Raw genomic sequence first — 27,149 nt, 5'->3', positions numbered from 1 at the left:
ATAACAAAAAAATTGGAGCTCACATGCTTGTCACGCGACATTCAAGCAGACAAAGCCACTTTGGCATGTTTGTCTGTAGTGGCTATGATTTAGTTTCTGAAATGGCGGATTTAGACATTGACACGTAGTCCATTGGTTCATCATTCAATTTCTTCGTACCTTAGCCCACAGTTTTCAATCAGGACGACTCAAACAATCCTCACTACCGGGTCAACCCGTCCGAGTCAAGCAGTTTTCTCTTCTTTTACTGTGCCATCTGAGGACAAAACGACAGAGATTCCTGGCTTGTTCAAGCAGTTGGCCTACAATCCCATTGCAATGTCCCATCCCATCATCATAAGTTCAAAATCCCCACTATGATTCTGCCAGGTGTCAGATAATTTAGCCAGGTCACACTAGTCAACTTTCGTACGACCCAAAGCTGCCGGGTTGTCTCTAGCTGTAACTTTATTGGCACTTACGGTGCACTTTAGCGAAAATCAGATTAGCGTGCGCTTATGTTCTGCAAAGTGTATCAGGCAGCGACAGTTTGGATCAGTTGGATTGTCGTTTTATAGAGGAGAGGAAAGGTGGGACCCAGAAAACAAAGTTAGGTTTATTACTATAAAAAAAAATAAACAAAAAGGGAAAAATGGGGGCTAAATCGCGTGCTTTTAGCCTTTTATTATGTAATAAAAGATGAACAATTGCTTCTCTAACATATTATTGTCACAACTTTTTAGGTTTACAATTACAACACCCAACTGTTTTGCCCACATAGAATGGACTAATCAAGACAAGACTGTTACATAAACACCTACGCAGTTGATTTTTCATTAGAGAAAAGAAAATTTTATTACGAGAATAATAATGTAATTAGCTAGTGTATTAACATCCAGGATAAAATTAAGATTAATAAAATCAAGTATTGTAAATACTCAATTAGATCATACGTATAATTTACTATTATAATTAATAGAGAGTACGGTGAGTTTTCATACAAATCAAAAGAATTGTTTATATTCTTTTAAATAATAAAATTAAAATTAAAAGAAATAATATTGGACCTTTCCGCTTGAAGAAGATTTTGACCGATATTAATCTTCATAGTAGTAACTCATCTTTTAATTGATTTGGACGATAAAATAAGTTCTTCGGATCTTCTATGATTAGATAGCTTTTCCAAAAATTTGGTGCATATGACGTACATAGATGAGTTCAAGCCACTACGTGTTAATAACATCAAAGAAGGAACAAACTGCACTACTAGATTCTATTGATCGAAAATACACATCAGTAAAACAAGGTCCAAAAACTTGGTGTATATGACGTACATGGATGAGTTTATACCACTAAGCGTTAGTAACATCAATGAAGGAACATGCTGCATTATCAAGCTCAATTGATCGAAAATACACATCAATAAAACAAGCTCTAGATTCTCCAATCGAATAAAATCAAATATCATACATTTTAGTAACAAACTTTCATAAAGAAGGAATTAAACTCTCATAGAAGAAGAGACAAAAGAACTTCAAATATGGAGACAAACTAGCAATAATAAAAAAAAAAAGAAAAAAATAGACTTGTTAAAAAATATATATCTGAGTTTATTAAGAGCCAATAAAATATTAGAAGCGAGAAGAAAAAATGAAAGTAGGAGGCTACCGCTGATTAACAGCTACAGTTCCAAATAAAAACTAGGATTAGATAGATTTATAAGTGTTGAAAATCCATTATACATAGACTTGCAAGTTTATGGATGTTGAAATCCATTTATATAAAATTAATTTATTTTATTATTATTCAATTCGAGATTCAACTTCAAAACCGAGATTTATTAATTATATCAAGGCAAATCCGAGCTTAATTTTAATTAAAGATTATAATATTTTACTAATTATAATTGGTATTAATAATCTAATAATGGAACTTAAATTTTTTTTTTTTTTTTTAAAGTCATTTACCTTGTACGAGGGACGGCTACGGCAAACAAAACGGGACTCTTAACTCCACAGTCGTACATAAATTTTGCTCTATAAAAATAAAACATGCAGATGAATATAAAAGATAAGAAGGTATTTGAATGAAGTTGGTGATTAATATATATATTGTGTCGATATCGATTCTTTCACCAACAGATTTCTTTTGGTTAATTTCCTATCTATCTCTCTATATACTAATAAGAAGAACAAGCTTTCAAGTTGCCCTTAATTGTCTAACTGATTGTCTTGATGTTGAATGTCGGTATTGATGTTGTTACTTCACCAAAACCTTTCAATTTCTTTTCTTTAATTGGGTTTTTCTTTTGTACTTCTTGCTAATCATCATAATTAAGTTTCTATAATACATAATTAGGATTGTGATTATCAGAAAATGTTCTGACAAAACGTATTTTCATCAATTAGCTATATGTACATTTATGTGTATGTGTGATTTTCTTGATTCGACCCTTGAATTGAGCTTTCAATCCAAGTCTTTAAGTAGATAAGAAAGAAGTAGTTGTCTTAAAGCAAAGACAAAACTTGAATTCTTTAAAACAAAACAAAAATGAACTCTCTTCAGCTTCACAATTATTTTAGTAATTTGCTTAATTAGGAAGGGAACTTTGGAATGGTGATGCTACTAAGAGAGTGACTTAGCCACATGAAATTTTTTTAAGTATCCCAAATTATACTTAATTACGTAATCCTTTCTATACATAACATAAACCTAATTGAGCCTATAGATATGGGTGAACAAGTCTAGTCGAAATCAAATCGGATTTATTGCGAACCTAACCAGAATTTAGCTTGAATAGAAAAAGGCAAAAAAAAAAAAAAAATCGAAATCTATATTTTTGTTACACTGGTTGAGCGACTGAGCAAATACCAAAATACTTATAAAGAAGTCCAGTTATGAGATAAGCAAATACCAAAATACTATTGAATTATCCATTTAATTCCATTTTAGCATATTATTTCAAATACGTATGAATATGAAGGGACATAAAAAAAAAAAAAAAAAAAAATCAAATTGTATTATGTAGAAATAGAGTAATTAGAGGTTGACGGATGACCAGATTGTCACTGAATCAATCAACATGAGAAAATGAGGATAGAGATTCTATTATAACAATGTTAGGACACTTCAATGTGAATTGTTTTTTTAGCTCTTTGAATTGAAAGAATTTATGTAATGTCACTGTCCAATGCCTATCATGTCATGTCGGTGTATATATTATATTTAGTTTGGAAATTTAATCGGTTCGGTTCTAACTAAATCAAATCGAAATTCTATTTAGCATTAAATCCAACGGAATTGATTTAGTTAAATTCAATTTTCCTTATCTTGAAATTGGGAATAAAATGCGTTTTATATTTATGTAAGGCCTCTTTTTGCCTTACCTCGAAACAAGTAATACAATTCTTTGCATGAATTTGCCGTCTTGATAGCACATTTAATTGGCTAATATTCACAATAATATATAAAGCATACATATATAAAGGGTATACATGTAAGCCAAAGAATTAGTTATATATTACTATTATGAAGTATTAGAAGATTTTTTATTTTTAAAAAAATACATATATGAGACAAAAATAAAATATTCATTTTATCAAAATTATGCAATATTTAACAAACTATGTTAACTTATATATTTTTAGAACCATTTATTAAAATCATGGTAATGTTGTACAAACTATGTTAATCTATATTTTTGAAAATTTTAATTTATGAAAATAATTTTTTTTTCTTCATTACATAATAGAGATAATTTACTTTTAATTTGGCTTATTTTTTCCGGACAAGTGTATTCATGATAAATCTTAAATATCTAACTTTTATAAAGACAATTTTTTTGAAAATGCATTTCACTTCCACTAATTTTTATGGTTGATTTTTCATTTCTCATAAAATGATAACTTTTTTTTTTTTTTTGTGTGTGTGTGTGTGGGGAAAAAGATCTGCATTCCTTTCAAATGTCAGAAAACAAATTCCACTTACTTTACAGTGTTACGGACAAGCCAAGAAAAAAAAAAAAAAACTAGTATATGGAAAAAAATTAATCTATACAAATATAGAAATATTAGTTCAGCAAAATTGTACTTCGTCCTTTTACAAATGTTTTATTTACCTATTAATAGAAAAAATATAAAATTGTTAATTAGTTAATGTTTTGTTGGTCTTTCCATGTCTTGTTGAAGATGTGTAGAATGAGAGGGTTTGAGTTTGAATTTTTTTTTATCACAAAATTTTACTAATTTGATAAATGCTATTGAAAGAAAAGAGCTACCCTCAGCAGTGTAGCCCATAATATTATTTTAACCTATAGACTTTCCAAGTATTAAAAAAAAATACAGAATTATTTTTTAGCCTACTTCGAGTCAGCACTACGTACACAATTCCGACAAAAAATCTGCAATAGAAAACAATATATATATATATATATATATATATATATATATATATATATATATATATATATATATATATCTTCTAAATGCTTATATTTCATATTTCTAATTTCTAAATGCTTATATTTCATAAAATAATAAAACAGTAACCTGGACCGGCAATCCAATGGGCCCTGTTAACTTTAATTTTAGTTTTATTTTTCTTAATTTTAGGAAACTAAACCATGGTTAAGTTATGGATTTTGTCCTGTGAATTCAGTGCGTAAAAAATCGCGATATTTTGATCCACTATATATCACGACATAATAGAAAAGATTGTAAAAAATAAATAAATAAATTTAACTGGCAACAAATTCCCTAGTTCAATAAATTAACAGTTGTTTACTTTAATGTGTCTATTCAACATTTCTTTATTTGTTTCCTTTCTGTTCTGTAGAGAGAGAAGGCTTTCATAAAGAGAGAGAGAGTGTGTTTGGAGTTTGTGAGATCTGATAGAAACCAACAAAAATAAAAACAAAAATATTTGAATAATAGGAAGAAAGGAGTAAAAGGGTTGCTTTTGTTTTGGAGTTTAGTGATTTTTAAATTTGGGTTTTTGAATGGTAAAAAATTGTTGATTGATAGCTTAGCTTCTGCTTAAGTATCTGATCGGCGATTAATGTCTCTCTGTCTGTCTCTGCATGGAAATATACTGTCACGTAGTTCAAAAATTCTGCTTTTTTAAGAAGAAGAGATTAGACTGAGCTGTTTCAAGCTCAATATAGGAATTGGGTTCCCTTTGAATTTGATAAAAGGAATTGGAAATTCTTCTTTTCAGGAAATTATTTAATGTTCTCTTTTTCTTCCTTCTTTTTATGTTTGAGTAAATGGTGAATCTTTGAATTTGATTCATCATAAAGGAGATTGCAGTGGGCAGAGGGTTTGGAAAGTTCTCCATTTTTGGAAGTAACAGAGCAGAGTAAAACAGAGAGAAACAGTTTCTTCTTGTTTGCTTAGTTTATTTTGTTCAGTGTTAGTTTTTCCTTCACTTCAATAATCATAAAAAGGTTTTCGATTTGTTTTTTTTTTTCTAAATTTTTTTAGTTTAGATTTTGATTTTCTTTCATTGTATTTTTAGAGTTCTCTCCGCCACCACAACCACCACTACAACCATCACCACCTCAACTCCGCTGCAATGAAAGAGTTGGATAAGGGCTTGGATCCGCAGTTATGGCACGCCTGCGCCGGAAGTATGGTACAGATCCCTCCTATTAACTCCAAAGTCTTCTACTTCCCACAAGGCCACGCCGAGCACTCTCAATCGCCTGTGGATTTCTCCTCCTCCCCGCGAATTCATGCTCTGATCCTTTGCCGTGTCGCCGCCGTCAAATATCTAGCCGATTCAGAAACCGATGAAGTGTACGCGAAGATTAGCTTATTCCCATTACCAAACAACGAGCTTAATTTTGGAGAAGAAATGGGTATTTGCGATAATAATAATGGCAATAACACAGAAAAGCCAGCTTCTTTTGCAAAAACATTAACTCAATCAGATGCTAACAATGGTGGAGGTTTCTCTGTTCCACGATACTGTGCAGAAACGATATTTCCTCGGTTAGATTATTCCGCGGATCCGCCAGTGCAAACAGTGGTTGCTAAAGATGTGCACGGCGAGGTATGGAAGTTCAGGCATATTTATAGGGGAACACCAAGAAGGCATTTATTGACTACTGGATGGAGTACTTTTGTTAATCAAAAGAAATTAGTTGCTGGAGATTCAATTGTATTTTTAAGAGCAGAAAGCGGCGATCTTTGCCTCGGAATCCGCCGTGCAAAGCGTGGAACTGGTGGAAATGGGCTTGATTCATCGCCGCCGTCCGGTTGGACTAGTACTACCAACGGTAGTTGCATAAACCCATATGGTGGGTTTTCTCTGTTCTTAAAAGAAGATGAGAATAAAAGAAATGTAGGAGGATTGTTGAGAGGGAGAGGGAGAGTTAGGGCTGAAGAGGTATTAGAGGCGGCGGCGCTTGCGGCCAACGGACAGCCGTTTGAGGCGGTTTATTATCCAAGAGCAAGTACGCCTGAGTTTTGTGTTAAGGCATCTTCAGTTAGGGCTGCAATGAGAATTCAGTGGTGTTGTGGTATGAGGTTTAAGATGGCGTTTGAAACAGAGGATTCTTCAAGGATTAGTTGGTTTATGGGAACTGTTGCATCTGTTCAAGTTGCTGATCCCATTCGCTGGCCTAATTCTCCTTGGCGGCTTCTTCAGGTTCTACACTTTTCTTTTTTACTTATTATCTATCTTGTACTGTTTAAGATCTTTATTTGCATGTTAAATGCTTAGATTTGCATTATTTTGTTTCAAATCTAAACCCTGAGCGTGTTTGTTGTCTCGAGACTTGTTTAGAAAAATGACATTATTAGTCATAATCAGCTTTTGTCGATTTGTTTAGAAAAATGACAGTATTAGTCTTGTTAGTCTGCCAGGCTAAACTGTATTATGCACAATCAGGGATTATAAATTTGTTTAGAAAAATGAGTATAAGTTGTGTTAATATATAGTGGCCAAAATGATTATCGTGATCGTTGCTAAGCGAACCAGTTTAGGAAAATGACAGTTTTAGTCGTCTCGTGTGCAGTGGTAGTGGCCGAACGGCAGTGGTAGTGGCCGCTAATGATCACCGGAGTCACTAGGTTATTACTGGGAATTGGCCAGTGATACACTGCAACAATCAGCCTGTTTGTTTGTTTTAAAAGGGTCTTTCGTTCGATATCTGAAGACGTTATATGCTAAGAGTAATGCTTGTTAATGTTATCAAATAGCAGTAATGAGTAAATTTCTTTGAATCAATGGTGGGAACTTTTAACTGTGCTTAGTTGAAGATTCTTATAAGTTGAAACAGATAACATTATGGCTACTGGACCTGCTCATTTATGTTAAAATAGTAGTATTGTACCATATTGATTGAGAAGGTCCGCATTACCTGAGTGTTGTGATTTGGCAATCTGTACGGTGATTATTATCTCATATACTGTATGCTACCTGACAGAAATTGTAAAAGTTGTTCTTTAATTGTTTAATAAGCTCCATATGGAAACAGATAGGAGAATCTGACACAGCATATTCAATAAATGATGTATAAATTATTATGTCTATCATGTAAGTTGCCAGAAATATATAATCTACAGTTGAACATATAAATTATTTGGAGATTAACTACATTATGCACAAATTTGATGCTTGTTTGATCTATCTGTCATTTTGTGATTCTTAAATGATTCTTAGATCACCAAAATTAAAAAACATTAATGCATCTGGTACTTTTAGCATGCAATTTCATAGATTTTATATGGGTAATTATTAATTCAGAATCATTTCCAAGTTTAATACTGAATCTTCAGTTCCTATGCATATTTGCCATCTCTTTTGTTTTTGGTCCTTACATATATCTGCAAATCTTCATTGCAGGTGACATGGGATGAACCAGATTTACTACAAAATGTAAAACGCGTCAGCCCTTGGTTGGTTGAATTGGTTTCAAATATGCCAGTAATCCACCTATCACCCTTTTCACCGCCAAGAAAGAAGTTGCGGGTCCCGCAACACTTCGACTTTCCCCTTGACGGCCAATTACAATGGCAGTCATTTTCAGGCAACCCCCTTGGGCCTAGCAGCCCCTTGTGTTGTCTATCTGATAACACTCCTGCAGGCATACAGGGAGCCAGGCATGCTCAATTTGGAATATCTTTATCAGATCTCCAACTTAACAACAAACTGCAGTCAGGGATGTTTTTATCCAGTCTCCAGCGGTTCAATTCACATTCTAGAATTTCTGAAAGTTTCGTGAAAGGCCAAACTAACAGCAATGAGAATATATCTTGCTTGTTGACAATGGGGAACTCTAACACAAATTCAGATAAATCAGATAATGTGAAGAGGCACCAATTTCTACTCTTTGGTCAACCGATACTCACTGAGCAGCAGATTTCTTGTAGCTGTTCCACTGATGCAGTATCACAAGTTATTACTGGGAAAACTTATTCTGATGAGAGTCCAGAAAAGGCAAAAATTCATGATGTTTTAGGATCTGCACCAGAGAAACAAACTTCACCGGAAAAAACGGCCAGTACTGGGTTCTCATGGCAGAGTTCTACTGAAACTGGCTTAGATGCTGGTCACTGCAAGGTTTTCTTGGAATCAGAGGATGTGGGTCGGACCCTTGACCTATCTGTTCTCAGTTCCTATGAAGAGCTGCACAGTAAGCTGGCTAACATGTTTGGAATAGAAAGATCAGAGATGTTGAGCCATGTGCTCTACCGAGATGCAAAAGGTGCTGTTAAACAGACTGGAGAAGAACCATTCAGGTACGATCATGAATGAAAAACAGAAAAGTTATTTACTCATCTGTCATCTTTTTGTCTTGCACATTTTAATAGCTTGATTTCGTAAAATAAAAATCTGACAGCTAAAAACTTTGGATTATAGATTGCAGCTGGCTTCATTACTGCTATGTTTATTTTTACTAAACCTTTCTTTTCACTCTTGTTGGCAATGCAGTGTCTTCACAAAAACTGCAAGAAGATTGACAATTCTGATGAATCCAGCTGGCAGTGACAACAATGGAAGGTAAGCCGAACGAAAAAAATAAAAAAGAAAAGGAAGGATTTCCATTTTTTGGGAGGAAATGAGCATGTGGGAAACAAAAATAAAACCAAACTTGGTTGTTCTTTCTTCTTTTTTCTCTTTTTGTCTATTGATATTTTTGGAACTGTTGCATTTGGAAGTCAAACTTCATAATTTTCACTTATCAAAGTCTATAATTATAATCTTTCTTGCAGGCCATGGGTCACTGGGATGCGAAGGGCCGAAAATGGTCTAGAGGCTTCAAATAAGACTGGTCCCTTGAGCATATTTGCATAGTATAATGTGGGATATGAAAGTAGATGCTAAAGAGCATAAGTGACTGTTGGAAGAGTTTTCTGTTGTTGGATGTTATATAGTTAGGAGAAGCAGTATACAAACTCCAATCCATTATCAAAAGCTAGTCTTTAAATGTTTTCTTATTTAGTATGTATGTTCTGAATATTTCTGGCTGATAAATCTTATGGTGAAGTTTTTATTCTGATTGCATAAATGGATGTTTATGTTGTGTTTCTATATATAACTAGTGCGAGAACAATGTGTATTGCATTATTGAGATTGGTAAGTCATGAGCTAGAGATGACAGATGCATTTTCTTGTTATTTCTGTATCATAATATTTTTTTTTCAGAGGAATGTTTTAGTTTCAAACTAGTTGGGGTTGCTAATACCAATAGTTAACATACCCACTCTATTCAATTAATAGAAAGAAATAAATAAAGATTTTTTAAAATAGACTATAATAAATAAAATAATATCACATCACTAAAGTGAAATTAGTAAGAGAAAACAAACGATGAATAGTACTTTTTGGGAAAAAAAAAGAAAAAAGAAAAAAGAAAAATCCTAATTTGCTGTGTTTTGATTCTCACTTACTACTTACTTGCTGGATTTCACAATATAAACGTTTTAGGCTCTATAGGCAGCTCATTTAACTCTCACCTTGGATAGGTGGGGTATGAGTTTGAATTATACTTGGGTTTTTGTTATTAAGGTTTTATTTATTTATTTATTGTGTATGATAAATTGGAATATACTCCAACAGCACTTGTTTGCAGATTCTGGTGTTCTTTTAGTTGGCATTGCTCTATTGACTTGTACTTAGAAAGCATTTGTTAGTGTTGTCTTCTTAGCCTCTTATTTTATTTTATTTTTTAATAATAACAATTATTTCGTACTCCCATTTCAAACAAAAGAAAGCCTGGAGATAATTACTAGTAATTAATTAGATTAAATATATAATATGATTAGGATTGAAATAACTAATTAGTGTGCTTCTGTAAGCAATAATCCATTGATATTAAATTAGTTGGGAGTGAGGAGTAAGGCTGTCTTAAGCTTGGGATCTGCAAATATCCTGAAAACATGACTAGTGTTTGACCGTTCCGGCAACTGGGTCTGGTCTGCTCTCTCCAACCTTATTTAATTTTTATATTTGTAGACATCATATTAAACAAACACTCGCTAATCCCCATTTTTATTACTGTTCATCTTTAAGTGGAGTAATCTAGTACGAACAGAATTTAGTACTATCATATGATGAATTATTCTCTCCGTTTATAATTATAAGTCCTTTAAGATTATTGCATAACGATTAAGAAAGTAATTATTCTCTTAAGTTATAAAAAAATGTTCATTAATTTGACCAAATCGTTTTTCAAAAAATTATAGAGATAAATATTGCATTTAATATAAATATGGGTAAAATTAGAATATCATCATTAAATACTCCTTAATATATCTTCAAAAAAAAATACTCCTTAATATTCTCAAAAAGATTAATATTTATGGACAAAAACACTATACTAAATCGACTTTTATTTGTGGACAAAAGATTAATAATTAATTTGTTTAATATATATAAGGATAAAATTAAAAAAGTTTATTATTTTCTTTTTAATATTTTTAAAATGATTTATATTCGTAGATAAATAGAGTAAAAAAAAACACATCTGTAATTTCTTTTCATTATTATTATTTTATTATTTTAAGACCAACAAGTCCAATTTTTGTTTTTGTTGTTCACGGGTAGAGTGGCATAGAGTAGAGACCACAAATATTTACAAAATGTAAGTACAAAAAGAAGCACACGTGCAAGTGGGAACCCATGCCCAACAACAACGCCCACGTGAGGTCCCATTTGTGTCGCCGTTTCGGTGGCCGGGCTTTTGGTCTTTGGTCCACTCTCTTGGGCTTTGGATTTGACTCCACCTTTACCCACTTGCTTTGCCTTTTTGCTACCCACCCACTTCTATGTTTTTTTCTTTTTTTTTTTTTCTAAAACAAAATTTTATCCATCCTTTTGACTGTTGGCCTGTGCTAGTAACAACTTTTCAAGTAACGCTATCATTGTGACTAAACGTAATTTTTTTATAACATTTAATTCTTATTGTTTCAGAAAAAATGACTTAAATAATTAATAGTTAAGCGCCGCTAAAATAGTTAATATCCATCAAAATAATTAAATTTATCGAATAAATCCTTATTATTGTAACAATGTTATTGTTGTAAATTTCACATGAGCTTTGAGCGGTTGATCTCCATTAATATTAGTAGAAATATTTCATCAATTTTTTTAAAGTTAATTTACTGTTACTCACTTATAATTTAGTGAAATTTTTATATCGGAATATTTAATTTAAAATTGAATAGTTTTATTTTTTTGCCGTTCAATTAAATAATCATTCTATTAATTTTCTATTAAATTGTAATGAAATAACAATTTTTACCTTGGTTAAAATTAATATTTTTGCATGTTGCCATGAAATCAAACTCTAAATTTTATTATTTTATCATAGATATCAACAATCTTAATTTATAAATAAAAGTTCATTTATAATTAAATTCTTTCTTTGATAAAGGAAAAATTGGAGGAAAAAAAAATATTTTATTTGACTTTTTTTAATGGACTAACAACAAAATTAATAAAAGGAGTATTATTAAGTTGAATAACAACAAAGTAGAGATACTATTTTATTGATTTTACATTTTTGAAAGAAGAAACACACAACAAACTCAAGATTCTAGGCCATTTAAAATGAAGTGGTAGTATGTCAATAATGTGGAAATGAGGGGTAAATGTGTGAAATCAAGGGAAAAACATCTACCAAAGCACTTTGTATTCCATTTTCTTTGTGTTTTTCAGTTCCAAACCCTTAAAATATGGGATTGGTTTTTCTTTGAATGGGATTTATGGGATTCACGTTTTACTATTTCTACATCAAATCCCATGAATTACTAATTTTCATCAAGAAAATAAATCCTTTTTGTACTTTCTTCCAAACATTTTGATTAAGACATCACATTCTCTTTTCTATTTGGCCTTTCTTTGTCTAGTTTTATTCATTTAACATACATAACATAGCTAATTAATTTGATATTAGAGGAATTGCAAATTTTATGGGAATCATTCAATTTTTTTTTTTTTTTTGATTAAAGAGCTTCTAAATGGATTTTTAGAGTAATGCTTTTAGACCTACCACCAAATTTAAGAAATTTAATTATGAAAATTTTTAAAAAAAAAATGCATAGAAGGGCTAAGAAAATTAGCATAGAGTGCTGAATCCAACAAGGAGCAGTGAATGGCTTTTAAAAGTTTCGAGGAGTTGGGACAAAACAAAAGGAAATTATGTTACTGTTGCTCACACAAGATCCAAGAATTCCGAATACATACTGTGCACTTGTTTTAAAATTTACAAAGAGGGAGTTCAAAATAAAATTATAAACACTCTAAGAAGCTCTATTTTCATTATGAAACAACTAAAATTTATGAATTTAGTGAAAATATTAAAATAATTATAAACAAACATTTAAAAGGAGTTTTGTATAAATAATAATAATAATATTTTTTTTAAAAAAATAATATAATGATTTAATTATTGTCTTGAGAAATAATTATTTTCTTCCTTTTTATGTGAACGTATCCTTTTTACTATCTTTTTGCCTTTTACCGGTAGTTACTTAAGCCTGATTGTGAGCTGGCGAAACAAATTCGTAAACGAAAAACGACAGAGATTTGATGACGTGGCCCCTACACCCGTTCGTGCGGGTGGACCCCATGAGGCATTTTCTTAGCGATTTTTTTAATAAAATTAGAACTAAAAACCAAAAAGTTAGGTTCACCAAGCGGTTACGGCTAAGATGTAAAAGATCAAACCACTATATTACGTGTGGTGCTATTACTTTCTTTGGTCTACCAAGTTAATGGCCGTTACTCATGATTTTATATCCGTCTTACTTAACCGCTGGTTGCTGCCAGTCTGGTAACCCTGGTGAATAAACCACGATATATCGGCATGAGATTTTTAATTTCTCAAGAGAAAATTAGAACTCTCGAACTTTTTCTACAGTACTGGCCTTGCTACTTTCTATCCAATTTTATCATATTTATCTGTTCATTATTGTTTAAATGAAAAAACAGGGTAGAACTAAAATACATATTTAAAATTTTTTTACTAATACAGAATTATTTTTCACTATTAGATTTAAATTAATTAGACATAAACCATTAGATTAAAATTGATCAAATGACTTGTTACTAATAGAATGGGTTATCAAAAAATTGAGCATTAAATTTATTATTATTAAAATGTAAAAAACTATTTAATTTTGTACATGAAAAAAATACTATTTTCAACACAACTATAATTTTATAAACATAAAAATTCAATTTAAACAATTTTCTAGTTCTTCAAATTCATCTATTCAAGATAAATTATTTAAATTTTTATTTTATTATTTTTAAAAAATTTATCAAGTATCATGTAATTTAAATTATATTATATTTTTTAATTAAAAATTAAATTATATAACTCCAATACTTGACTTATAAATCCCTATCATTTTATAATATCCAAATTATATAAAATAATATATAAATTGTACCTTAGTTACTTTTAATTTGTAGTTTAACTAATCTTAATTGTTATCTTAAATTTATTTATATTTTTTAAAAAGTAATCCATATTGTATATTTAGTCATTAAAATATCTTAATTTTTGAAAATATCAAATTACACGTCCATATATATAAAATACTTATTTTAAAATTAACTAATCTTTAAGTTTCAACTTCATCGATCTTATTTTTGTTATAAATTTTATTCTACATTTTTCAAAAATAAACTTTTGTATACTCATGTAGCTTTGTAAATAAAATTTATTTGGTTCGAACTCATATAATGTAAAGATCCATATATCATGAAATTATAACCTTCAATTTGTAAAATAGAAAATAGAATTTGTAATAAATATATATTATTTTACAAGTTTCTTAATTAAAAAATATGTCTATAATAATTTACCTATCTTTCTTTTATACATGTAAAACTACTTTTATATGATATTCATATACACAGTCCCAATGATAAGAAGGAATTTTATTTTAAAAAATTTCATAAGACTAGAAAGAAAAATTTTTATGTAAATGAAATTTGAATTATAATATTTTTTTTACATAATTTTATATTTATCATGAGATTTAGGAATGAGAAAAAAATATTTTTAATTTTTATATTATTTTTTTTTATATATAATAGGTTAGAGGATTGGAGATAAATATGAAGAAAGAAAATATAAAATTAGTAAAGATATAGATAAGAAATAGATAACATGATGGGTAACCTACTGCATCAGGTTTCTTAAGACATGTATCAAATAATAATCATTTTGTATTAAACAGAATATTGCTATCTGTACAGTAGTAAAAACTAAAAAAAATTGAGCTAAATATATAAATTTACTTTTAAACTTTAATGTTGTCTTACCCTCGACTTTTACTTTGATCTATTAAATATTTTAATTTATAAAATTACATATATTAAACACTTCAACTTGCAGAATTATTCTATTAAACATTTCAACTTTTAAAATTAAATCAATTAAACACTTGTTATATAGTAAAAAAATGTCAAAATTACTGTTCCAAAAGTTATTTTAACTATCACATCAGTTCAATATTTTGCATATGGAAGCCAAAAATTCCAAAAATTTGTTGCTATTAGTATGAAAAAGGGTGTGATGTTACCAAAATTTGCAAGTTTCAGTGCACGATAGATCATTCACAAAGTTTAGGGTATCACAATACTAAAATTATAAAGTTGAAGGGAGAATTTATGTATTTGGCTAAAAAAGCGCCCAATGCATAAACTTAGCTCTATACTTTCTGCAATTATCTTAGTGGCCTCTTAAATTTTATGGAAATCCATTTTAATTTTGCACTTTCATGTTTAATAATAACTATACCTCTTATAAAAATTAAATGTGAAAGTATATGATTAGGGGTGCCATTCAAACAGTTCGGTTTAAATCAGATCGAATCAACTCAAACTTATTGAACCAAAGTTAAAAATATAGCAAATCAACCCGACCAAATTAATAGAAACTGAAATTGAATCGAACTGAACTAGTTCGATTCAATTCGGTTTAATTCAGACAATTTGGTTATGCATAGTAATCTGAATTATCATTTTGTTGTCTAATAAAGAAACATAAAAAATAAAAATAAAAATTTGATAATTCGCTGCATGTCTAAATATATAATTTATGGCCATAAATCCAATAAAGAATTAGGAAGTAGAAAACATATATAATCCAACAATGAAAAAAAAATGTTAATCCATCAAGTATATAATCCAGGAGCTCAATTTAAATCGTGCAAACCGCCATATTATATATATATATATATATATATATATATATATATAACCAAGCTCGTGCTTGGTTGCTCCTTTCTTTCTTACTGACACCAAAAGAAAAAATACTTTTTCAATCAGGATATATATATATATATATATATATATATATATATATATATATATATATATATTCCACTAGTTGATTTTATTTTTATCAAATAAAGCGTAACAAATGTTAGGGAACTGAAAAATTATGAAGAAAACTCAAATAACAAAACAAAAATAAAAATACTAGGAAAATAATACTTGCAACTGCATTGTTGTTGGAGACTTGAAATTTAAAACAAGATAACTGAGATGAAAGGGAGATAGGTGTGAGATATTAGTTATGTAAAAGAAGCGCAAAGCCGAAGACTGTATTTAATTGAGATTGTGGGAGAGAATTTTAGTAGACTGAACAGTTTATGTGAAGACATGGAATCTAAAAAAAGAGAATATATAAAATAAGTTTAGCTTAAAACGTTATATTTTGTTTTTCGGTTTAATCGGACTATTCAGGTTTTTTACTATGCAACCAAACCAATAACCGAATACCAAAATATATGTTTACATTTTACCGAACCTAACTAAATAATTTGAAAATCGAATCAAATAGACCGAATTGGTTCGGTCCGGTTCAAAAATTTAGTTAAAACCATATAGTGCCCACCCCTATATATTATCATGATTCAATTTCTGTGAAGTTATTTTATTTTGACGAAGCTTATAATCATTACTAAAATGTGAAAGTGTATGATTATAATTGAATCTTACAAAGTTTAAGGAGTTACAAGGAAAATCGATTGAAGTTCAATGTCAAATTTATGTATTAGCCAAAGAAATATATTTTATATAAAAAAAATTATGGCATCCTAATTTTGCACTCCTAAAGTTAGGAATTTTAATAACATTATACACTTCACCACACTAGCAATAATAATTTATTTATATTTAATTTTATATGTAAAATATTGATTTAATATACGGTTATCGTACCTTTTCGAACAATAACTTTTAATTTTTTAATTATTCATTAATTGCTTAATCAATTAAATTTTATAAATTTAAGTGTTTGATAAATCAAAATAAAAATTAAAAGTTTCTTTTTATAAAGTACAGGATATACTTATAGATTTAGCCATTCATTATTGACTAGAAAGCTCTAAATATTCTAATTTAACTTGTTAGTGTTCTAATGTGAGAAGTATCTTCACTTTCTAATAAATCCTTTAATCCAAAAAAAAAAAAAAAAAAAAAAATCCTTTAATCAAAATGTATAATCATTTTTAAGGTGAAATGCATAAATTGACTGACATATAAATTTTAAAGGGAAAATATGATACATCTAACTTTTCATATATCTAATATATTTAAGTTTATTTTTTAGATTATATGAGATAAATTGAATTCCTTGAACCATTTACTTTTATGCAACAAATGAATTAAGAGAAGGTCAATGCACTTTATAAGTACTGTTAGGGATAATGATTTTTGATGTGGGATTGGGGCATATTCTAATCCAAACCGAAATTTCAAATCAAAAATATTAATTTAGAATGGAATTTTAGAATACAGATTTTAAAATGGAATGTAACTTTAAAATATTGATATATAGAATATATAATGGAAACAAAAAATAAAATTTTATATTCCAATCAATATATCGAATTTTTATTTTATTATTCTTTAGTTTGTAATTATATGTTTCAAAATAAATTAAATTAAAGATTAGGATAAAACATATTTAATTTTTCATAATGTTTAAGAAAACTTCTGTTGGACCGAGTTAATATATTGAAGTTTAATGTTAATAGATAATTTTATGAGATGAACTATTCAATAAATTAAACTAAAAATTAAGAATGTCTAAGTATATATAAATTAAATTAAATTATTAATTTACATATTCAATATTTTTAATGATGAAAGCAAAATTGAAGTGCATGTGAACTACATAATATATAGATGACCTATTATTTTTATAATGTTTAACAAATATATGAAAAAATAATGATAGTAGCTAATAACTTATAATTGGTTATGCCAATTAATATTCCATTAGACTTGTAATTGAACCTTCTCAAACTAAATTTTAACATTAATTAAAGCATTCTAAATCAAAAGTTCAATTTTTAATCTGAAAAAGAAGCACGTTAATCAATTAATTAGAGTAAAATTCAATATCCATCTCAACTTGCAATTATCTAATAAAAACTATTGTCAAATTCTCATCCTCTTTCTTCAATTTCAAGGTTTAAAAAAAAAAAAGATTATTGTGACCTTTGTTATATTTTATGAATCACAAAAAGAAAATATCATTTCCTTTTTAATTCTAGACTTGTTTTTTCAATGCAGTCTTTTTTTTTTTTTTGGTAAGTCAGAGAGCATTTATATAGTTGATAACTGATTCATACTCAACACAACTAGCTTGTAGATTTTTGATAAGCCTTTTAATCCGTTTACAGCTGGAGAAGTCCCAAAAGTCCGTTAATGCTCATTTTACATTTTAATAGTACCCTATTAAAAGCTTACAAAACACCAACATTCATCAGTTAATTATTATCAGCAGCTAGCAATCACTATCAGCTGTTCGCTAATATAAACAGTTAAACCAAATGGGTCCTTAGTACTATTAAAGTGAGACACATGCATTAATTTAAATATCAATCAAAATTTTTTGAGAAGAGGACACCAAGGCATAGTCTAGTGGTAAGTGCATATACAATTCAGTAATAGATTTGAATTTGAATTCTTCCTTCCCCAATACTCAAAAAAAAGGATTTTTTTTTTTTTGAGGGGAATTATAATTTTCATTTGACCATAGTGAATCTATAAATTTTTATCATCCAAATGCATACGGTAATTTTTTTTATTTTTTAATGGATGGATTCATATTTAGTTCTTGAACTGTAGCCTCATCAATAAGTTAGTGGAAAAAAAAAGATTACAATAACCCTATATATATTAGTCATTAAATTATTTAAATTCTAATGTAATCACCATATTTATATTTATTTAGTTTTGGATACAGGCTCAAATTGACTACTAATTATTTTTTAATTTTTCCACTCAACGTTTTCTAAAATATTTATTTATAAAATCAAAATATTTTATATTAGAAAATTACTTTTACACTATTAAAAATTACTTAACCTTTTACTTTAATTCATTTGAAATACACAAATAATTTTTTAAAAATACTTTTGTTATTGATAAAACAATTTGTTTTCCAAATAAAAATTGAGTTTAACTGGACCAAAATTTTAAAAAATTTATTTTAGTTATGTGCTAAAAGTTAATTTTAACTCTAAATAGACAAACTAAATAAAGTAAATATTTTCGCTTGTCTCATATTGTTTACTTATTAATTCTTTTTTGAATGTTCCATAATATTTACAAGGTTTCTAAATTTAGATATGTAAACAATTATCTTTTTTATAATAATATTAATGATTATTCATTAAATGAAAGACTTTTATTATTATCCTAATGAGTTAAGAATAAAAAAAGGCAAAATAACTTTTATTAACTAAATTCTTAATATATATTTTATCAAAATATGTAAATAAAATGGGACGAAAAGAGCAATCAATTTAGGATTTTTCCTTTACTTTTAAATTAATGATTTTGGCACTTTTACATTAAAAATCTCTGTTGACTTTTAGAAACTTATGACTAAAATATATTTTAGACTGAGGCACGGGATTCATAATAAAAGCAAACATTTAAGTGCATGGTTTTTCCAAATATAAAAGACTAAGGCTCGTTTGTTTCTGTAAAATAATTTATAAAAAAATTTTTTTCATAATTTTTTATTATTTGGGACTTTTAGAAAAATAAGTCAACGAAAAATATTTTATTGGTTAAAGGAAAATTACGTTATTTTTTAAGAAAAATAACTTTCCATTCTCGAAAAAGTATAACATTTTCCAGGACATTGATAAACCTTATAAATTTATATTTTTTTAATTTATTAATTACTATAGTCACTACCATCAGTCGCCATTTACCACCAACCACCACCATCAGCTACCACCACTTCTGACCACTGGTGTCTTTCATAATTTATATTTTTTTTATATTCTTCTCATATTTAACAATGAAATTTCTATTAATATTAATATTTTTTATGGTCTTATGAGATAAAAACTTTAATATTTTTAACTAATTCTAAATATTACAACCAAGCAGCGAAAAATAAGTCATTTGGAAAATATTTTTCAAGGAAAATGTTTTCCATGGAAAATATTTTTCAGCAGGTTATTTTCTTGCAAGTTATTTTACGAAAATAAACGGAGCATAAATTGTAACTATTCTTCATTTTTTTTATCACATAACAAAATATCTTATCTAACTCCTTCCATAATATTGATATGTCTAGACTCAATCCATATAGGAAATCAATTAAAAATAATTTTTTTATTGAAATGATAATACTTTTAACTATTTCACCAGTAAAAAAAAAATGTAATAATTTTAAAAATTCTCTATGTTAATTGGTTTTAAGTGGAACCATAAATTGAGTTTAAGCAAGTTTAATCCTCCTTTCATTATGTGAACAATATTGACTAGATCATCAATTTTACTAATGTAAGAAAAAGATATATAACATAAACCTAACTTAGGCAAATATACACACATTTGTGTGTATATATAGTCATCAGTGCAGAAAACGACTTGTTACTTCTGAGCATTAGAAATATGCAGAAAGGGACAGCAAAATGAAACTACTAGCTCTTAGTAAAGAAACATTGTTTTCCTAGATAAAAGAAGAGCCAGAAGGACAAATGACAAGAGAGTGCATCTGTGGTGTTATTAGGCTTCTCAGAAATAAGAAGACCACAAGCAATTCCTAAAACAGTGAGAGAGCATAATATACTAGATGGGAAATGTCCATAAGCTCATCATGGATTATTGTATTATTCAATGAATTATTTGGTAATTTGTCTTGTCATGTCAATGGACACAAGGGTTTGCCTCTATTTGTTCATTTGCCATCTGCCTTTTCCCCTTCTCCTTCAAAGATACCACTTGATCGATACACAACCTGATCGAAACAACTCAAAACATTACCTAACACGACCATAGTTCTACGCAAACCATCAGAAACCTCCAGAGAAACAAGGAAAATCTAAAAGAAAGATATCTACTGCATAATTCATCAATAAAAATCAAAAATAAGAGGGGAAGGATGTCATTGACGTTCTCATTCTTCATTGAAAGTCAAGCAAGCAAACAAGAATATCATCAAATTTTCAAAAGCACGATCTAAAGCAGCATATATATAGCTACAATTCTCAGTGGATGACAGATTAAGTGTAACCACCATTGCCAAAAGGGATGTTTTAACGGCAAAAACCACCAAAAATCCCTGATGGGATGCCTTGACACATTACTAGGCATCCAATCAAGAATGACAACGGTAGTTGGAGGGAGATTTATTCAATTTTCTAGACTGCATGAAGAAAGCAAGTGGAATGTATAGGAAAAGGGAAAAGAAAAATGTGCTGTACACCAATATAAGTAAGATTTTAAACCTTAATTAATTGCGTATTCCACATGCAAATCATCTAATTAATAATCCGAGTGGAAATAGATATTGGGATTAGTCAAATACACCATAATTGAAACACTAAATTTCACTTTTTCTCATGATAGCGATGCAAAACTAAAATAAATGATATTTCCAGAATAGTCTCATGTGAGCAGGACACCAGTAACAGACCGGCAATGGCAGCCAACCTTACCCCATAAAAATCCCTTTTACCTGGCCACTCATCCACCCACATATGGACCAGGTGTAGGTAAGTTTTAAGGAGGAAACAGACAAACCTATGAACTCCTGGTGTCAAGCTCGGTTAATATACAGGATAACTACCACTACAAAAAAAAGTGATGACGTACAGGATAACTACACGAAATGCAAGACCAAAAACAGAACACATAAATTAACAGAGGGTCAATTCCTGTATATTTCTGTAACGATCCCGAGATTTTTTTTTTTTTTTTTTTTTTTTTGCCATTCCATATTATATAGAAAAAATTATAAACATACCCCTATATTTTATAAAACAAAAATTATTTTACCCTTATTTTTTTAAAATAAACTGTTATGCCCTCATATTTTGAATCTGTTACACTAGATTGTCCTTTCGTTGGGTTTTTGCTATTTTAAACGTTAAATGCATATAAAATGACACTTTTGACGCTGTCTTCTCTTCTCCTCCTCAAGCAAACCCAGAAATCAATATACACATATGCAGAAGCAAATAAAAACGAAATTAAATCAGATATTGAGAAATAAAAATTAAATTCCCCAAAAAATGAAATCCAAGTTGTGGACTTTACCTATAATCCTAATTTTCATATATCTCAAAAATAACAAAAACTAGATTCTCCAGAAAAGAAAATCTAAGTTGTGAACTCTACCCATAATCCTAAATTCCACATATCTAAACAATAAAAAAAGAAAAAAAGATAAAGGCACACACATTAAAAAATCAAACTTGAGATTGAATTATCAAAATTCATGCAATCTATAAATAAATAACTTACCAAGAAACAGAGCATCAAATAAAAGTATGAAAAAGCTCAAAGAGAAGAAGGAGATAGAGAAACAGAAGTTTGAACAAAAGAGAGAGAAGAGAGAATCAATTGGAGATAGAGATGGAAATGAAGATATCAAAGGCCAATGAGCAAAGAAGCAAATGATTGAAACTGAAAATCGAGTTATGGACATTGGAGTTAAAAAAGCTCATTGGAATGGTAGGATTCATGAATTGAGTTATAATCGTAGTTATGAACATTTTGGCTACTAGGTACGGATTCAGAGGAGATAGAGCTAAAGCTTGTTGCGGTGGTTGTAGTAATTGAAGTGGTAATGTTAAACCAGATTGAGTTCTTGAAAATTAATATGGGTTTTGCAGAAAAGTTACATTTCCGCATAATCAAATAATCAAAAAGAGGAAGATGAAGAGGATATTTTGGTGAATATTTTTTTTTCTCCCTCTTTAGATTATTAAGTTTTTCTTTGACTTATACCATAAAATCTTTAAAATTGGATGGAAGAGTAATACAGTGTAACAGATGGCCAAATGCATATTTTGGACCCTATACTTTTTTAAAAAAATCTTATGATTCCTTATTTATGCGGGAGTTCTATAAGATACTTCTATTTATTTTTTCTGTATTTAATAAGTACCTATCCTGAACAAATAAAGTACATGCAACTTAAATTTTATTACCTGGCAAAAATATAATGACACGTCAGAAAGAGATAAGCACGTCATACGCCATATCAGATTAGATCCAAATTATGCATTTAGCAAAAAATATTCTTATGGGCATTGTCTCTCCCTCTTTCTCTCTCCATCAATTACTACCCAAAAAGTGAAGAAATTGTTACTTTCCTACACCACTACCGTCGCTGCTATGTCCTCCTCCCTCCTCTTCTGTCTTCCTCTACTACTTCAAAAACCATCAACTTGAGAGAAAGAAAAAACAAACCTTCTTTTGCTTTCTGAAAGTTAACTACCTTTAGAGCACAAAATCAAAGAAGAGCAGAATTTGATCTACTAGGGAAAAAAAAAAAAAAAGCTAAACCAGAAAATCAAAAAAATAAGAAAATGAGTTATTGTTACTCAAGATTAGAAAGAGAAGAAATGGTTTCAAGGTGCAAAGCAAGAAAGAGATGCACCTGTTTTAATATCACCTTCACTTTTACCTCTCACACCTCCACCTCCTCCCCAACCAATGAGTCCTAGCTCCGACACATGGACATCGATATCAGCTCCTCCTCTTCTGCCATCGCTGCCACCTCCACCGCCTCAATCATCAAGCTAGGATTTCTGGGATCCTTTTGTTCCACCACCTCCTACAGCATCACAGTCGGTTAATGAGGAGGAATGGAAAGAGGTGACAACAAAGCAATTAAACAAGCTTTCACTCTCTTCACATTTGCGTGGACATTCACGCACCACTTCCAGTGTGGCGAGTTACCTATCAAATACGAAAAAAAAAAATAGAGGTATTAGGACCTGCAAAGTATAAAGGGCCATAAGATTTTTTTGAAAAATATAAAATCTAACAAATTTAAAATATAAAGATATAACAGTTTATTTTAAAAAAAATAAGCGGAAAGAAGTTTTTTTTTTTTTTATAAAATATAGGGATATGGTTATAATTTTCCCTATTATATACAATAAATTTTCTACACTCTATACTAAGGGAGAAATACAAATTAAAATTAAATGCATATTATTAATAATTGAATATGGGACCTCACCCTTACCGCTGGGCTAGGCTAGGGATCATTTGCATCACTCCCGAGATTTACGATAATTAACACATTGATATTTCGTAGTGTTTTTAATCCATAAAATTTCTTAATCGACCCAACACTTTAATCATCTTATAAAATTATCAATTTTTCACCTTAGATGCTTAAATTGTAAAATATAATATATTGGTCGATCAATTATTATAGTATAAAACACTTTAATTTCTCAAAATCTTATACTTTTCACCTTAGTTTGTAACTAAGTTTTTGTAACTTGAATTTTCTTTGGATCCAAAAAATAACTTGATTTTCTTTGGATTTTCTACCGTTTGAAGTGTTCAAGAAAATCAACCAATTTAATAAAATATTTCCGGTTATCATCAATAACCACCACTAATTAAATACTAAAATTGCATAATTTATTATTTTTATACAATTCTCATATTTAACAATAAAATTTTAAAATATGAAAAATTTTAATTCTAAATATTTTTATAATTTTGTAAATTAAAATTTTAATATTTCAATATTACAATCAAATTACATCAAATAAATTGTTCAGAGGACATATACCCAAAAGTATGTTCTTTTTCATAAACAAGTTGGAGGCTAAAAGTGTTTAATCATGGAAAATTTGAGGGTTGTTATTAAAAGTTAACCGCCAGTCTAATCAAGACATTGAACATCCAGAGCTGCACAAAACCGACTGAGCTGGATGAACAAGCTAATGATGTCCGTTGAAACTTGAGTGTAAAAAATTGATTTGCATGGAGACTAAGAACAGTCAATGTAATAATTATGAGGTTGTCAAATTTTCTGAAGTCAGTCCACCGAAAAGAAAAATATGTTGATCATATAATCACAACACCACGTAAGAGCGAAGGGTAGTGTTGCTCATCAGAAATACTTCTTATTTCACTCTTCACAGAGGCCATTAAGCCAAAAGGTAACGAATCTTTAGATTGCAATCCTATTTATAAAGAAAGTCTACCTTCTGTTATCTCATCAGAATTTAAATCTGGAACAGAGATTCCATAACATCAAAATTTAAATAGGACAAATAAAAAGTTTTAGTATCCAGGGTAGCATAAATGAAGTTCTTTTCTAAGTTCATCTTCAATGATATTTTTGTTCTCGTTTTTTTGTTCAAAGTCACCACTTGCTTTCGCAAATGTATCAGTAGACTGAAATAAATTGAAAAATGAACATAAAATAAAAATAGGGCAAAAGGAAGTATATATGTTTGATTTTCAATGTGATCAGCTTGAATTAACTTTAACTTTACTATTTAACATAAGTCATGAAAGAAAACGAAAAGTATTATTTTATTAAGTCACAGGAAGTAAATTTCAACTCAGCTTATCCTTGTTTTAACTAGACCGTAAATTCATAGAGCTTATCATTATGCAACAATGTGGAAAAAAAATCTTTAAGGCTGCACATAAAATACATCAAGGATCAAAAATTGAATACACATTAGCATTTTAGATTTCAGGCAATTATACAAGAAGTTCAATAAAGCTAGTGGTTTAAGGATTCGAGACATACAAACAGCCTCTTAAAAAAGGTAAAAAGGGGAAGGTTGTGCACTGGGCTGCCCTATATACGAGAAGTAAATAAATCTACCAACGTAGATTCAGCAATTTTACATAAAAACAAACAACGGTAACATCCCTTCTTAAAGGAATGATCATAGAAACTGGGAAAATAATTGCTAATGTATGACTTTTTTCAGCTTCTTATAACAGTGGCATAGGTTACAGATTTCTTCAACTTATTCTAGTTCTAATTTTCATTTCGATATGGAAACATGGATCACCAACAGTATCAGAAGGCGTTTCTGTCCTTAGAAATATTCTTGTTTATTTTTTCTTTTAAATATGTCAAATTTTTAGAGAAATGTGAACTGGAAAAGACAAGGTGGTATTTTTCAAGGTATGAATGAACATTAATTCACAAAGTTCCAATGAAAAATTGAGTAGAAAATAATTGATTGTTTAGAGCATCAATTACTACTAATCAACATTGTTGATCACTTGTTAACAAAAGAACATCTTTGTTTAGTTAAATAACAAAATTATTGCCACAGAATAGAATTTAATTATAAAATCCAGGATAGCACTCGGCATAAGGATATTGATCAGTCGAATCCTTAGAATCAAATACTGTACATATATAGAGTGAGACTTCCTCAAGGTTTTTGGCTTAGTTTCCCAAGAGTAACCATTACTAGTGATCAATGAACTATGGTCCAATAATCATACTAAATTCTGTTACAAAGCTCTAACGTTACAATTTGCAAGTTCACATTTCAGTAGCCAAATATCAATAGACCTATATGTGGCAATGCTCCAATACACCCAATTTGGTAGCTAAATGCAAATGCTTTAGCCTTTAATAAGAACTGAAAAATTCGTATCACATTAGTTCATTCTAACGCATTTTTCACCTAGTTATTTTTTATATTTGGTTCAAAAATATTTAAATTTATGCAATCTAACATAATCAAATCCAATTTCATTAATCATAAATGAATACTATAATCAAGTTAGTATCCACATTATCAGATTCTGAAAACATAGAACACAGTAATAAAACTCTAGCTAAAATTTTCGATTCCTATTGGTAAAGATAAAATCCTAAACACTCAAATTGAAGTTTGTGACTGCAAATCAATGAAATTCAATGAAAACATCCAACTCCAATGGCGCAAACAAACACAAACACGAAGACAAGATTGTTAAGCGAACAAGGTTTTCAATTAAGTACATATACCAGTTCATTAATTATTAATTAACACATTCTAATATAATTATTAATGTCGAACACATGGAATTAGAGAGAAAAGAAATACCAAAGGAAGGAAGCAGAGGAGCTAATTGTAATAGAGCTCGAGACCCATGCCGTCGTGAATTTCATAGTCCTGGAGGGTAATATGATCCTTGTATATAGTGTACCACTTCTGGATCCGAATCTTGTCAGGTCGGGTACCAGTCTGAGCCGCGACTAGTTTCTTAAGGTCGCCGATGCTGTCGTCTTCGTTGCATTTGACTCGAACTTTCTTCCCCAACCTGTCATTCAGAATCACCTCTATCATCTTCTTCGAGTCTCGATCTTTCTTTCTCCTTGTTCTGCACAGATAACAGACGCAGCGATGATTGAAAATGGCCTGTTGTATATCCAGTCTAAGCCGTTTTTT

General features: G+C 29.5%; 2 protein-coding genes and 1 long non-coding RNA gene across 3 annotated transcripts; 1 reads left to right on the top strand and 2 right to left on the bottom strand.

Annotated features, from left to right (window-relative positions):
* Nucleotides 1-4,780: 4,780 nt before the first annotated feature.
* ARF10 (auxin response factor 10) lies at nucleotides 4,781-9,493 on the top strand. The gene is made up of 5 exons (XM_012209419.4): nucleotides 4,781-5,387; nucleotides 5,494-6,627; nucleotides 7,828-8,723; nucleotides 8,917-8,985; nucleotides 9,198-9,493. The coding sequence occupies exons 2-5, from the start codon at nucleotides 5,551-5,553 to the stop codon at nucleotides 9,277-9,279; spliced, it is 2,124 nt and encodes a 707-aa protein (XP_012064809.2). The 5' UTR covers nucleotides 4,781-5,387; nucleotides 5,494-5,550; the 3' UTR covers nucleotides 9,280-9,493.
* Nucleotides 9,494-20,336: 10,843 nt separating this feature from the next.
* LOC110008830 (uncharacterized) lies at nucleotides 20,337-24,122 on the bottom strand. The gene is made up of 2 exons (XR_002283629.3): nucleotides 23,369-24,122; nucleotides 20,337-20,719 (listed from the first exon to the last, which is right to left on the bottom strand). It is a non-coding gene; the product is annotated as an uncharacterized LOC110008830 (long non-coding RNA).
* Nucleotides 24,123-26,687: 2,565 nt separating this feature from the next.
* Nucleotides 26,688-27,149, bottom strand: LOC105628084 (ubiquitin-like protein 5). The gene has a single exon (XM_012209420.4). It carries the CDS (start codon nucleotides 27,045-27,047, stop codon nucleotides 26,826-26,828), a length of 222 nt encoding a protein of 73 aa, XP_012064810.3. The 5' UTR covers nucleotides 27,048-27,149; the 3' UTR covers nucleotides 26,688-26,825.

This window comes from Jatropha curcas, chromosome 1, assembly GCF_041381405.1.
Source record: "Jatropha curcas cultivar XTBG-Jc1 chromosome 1, XTBG_Jcur_1.0, whole genome shotgun sequence".
Taxonomy (NCBI): domain Eukaryota; kingdom Viridiplantae; phylum Streptophyta; class Magnoliopsida; order Malpighiales; family Euphorbiaceae; genus Jatropha; species Jatropha curcas.
Note: the sequence above shows the minus strand (reverse complement) of the source record. Positions and strands in the feature narration are given on the sequence as shown.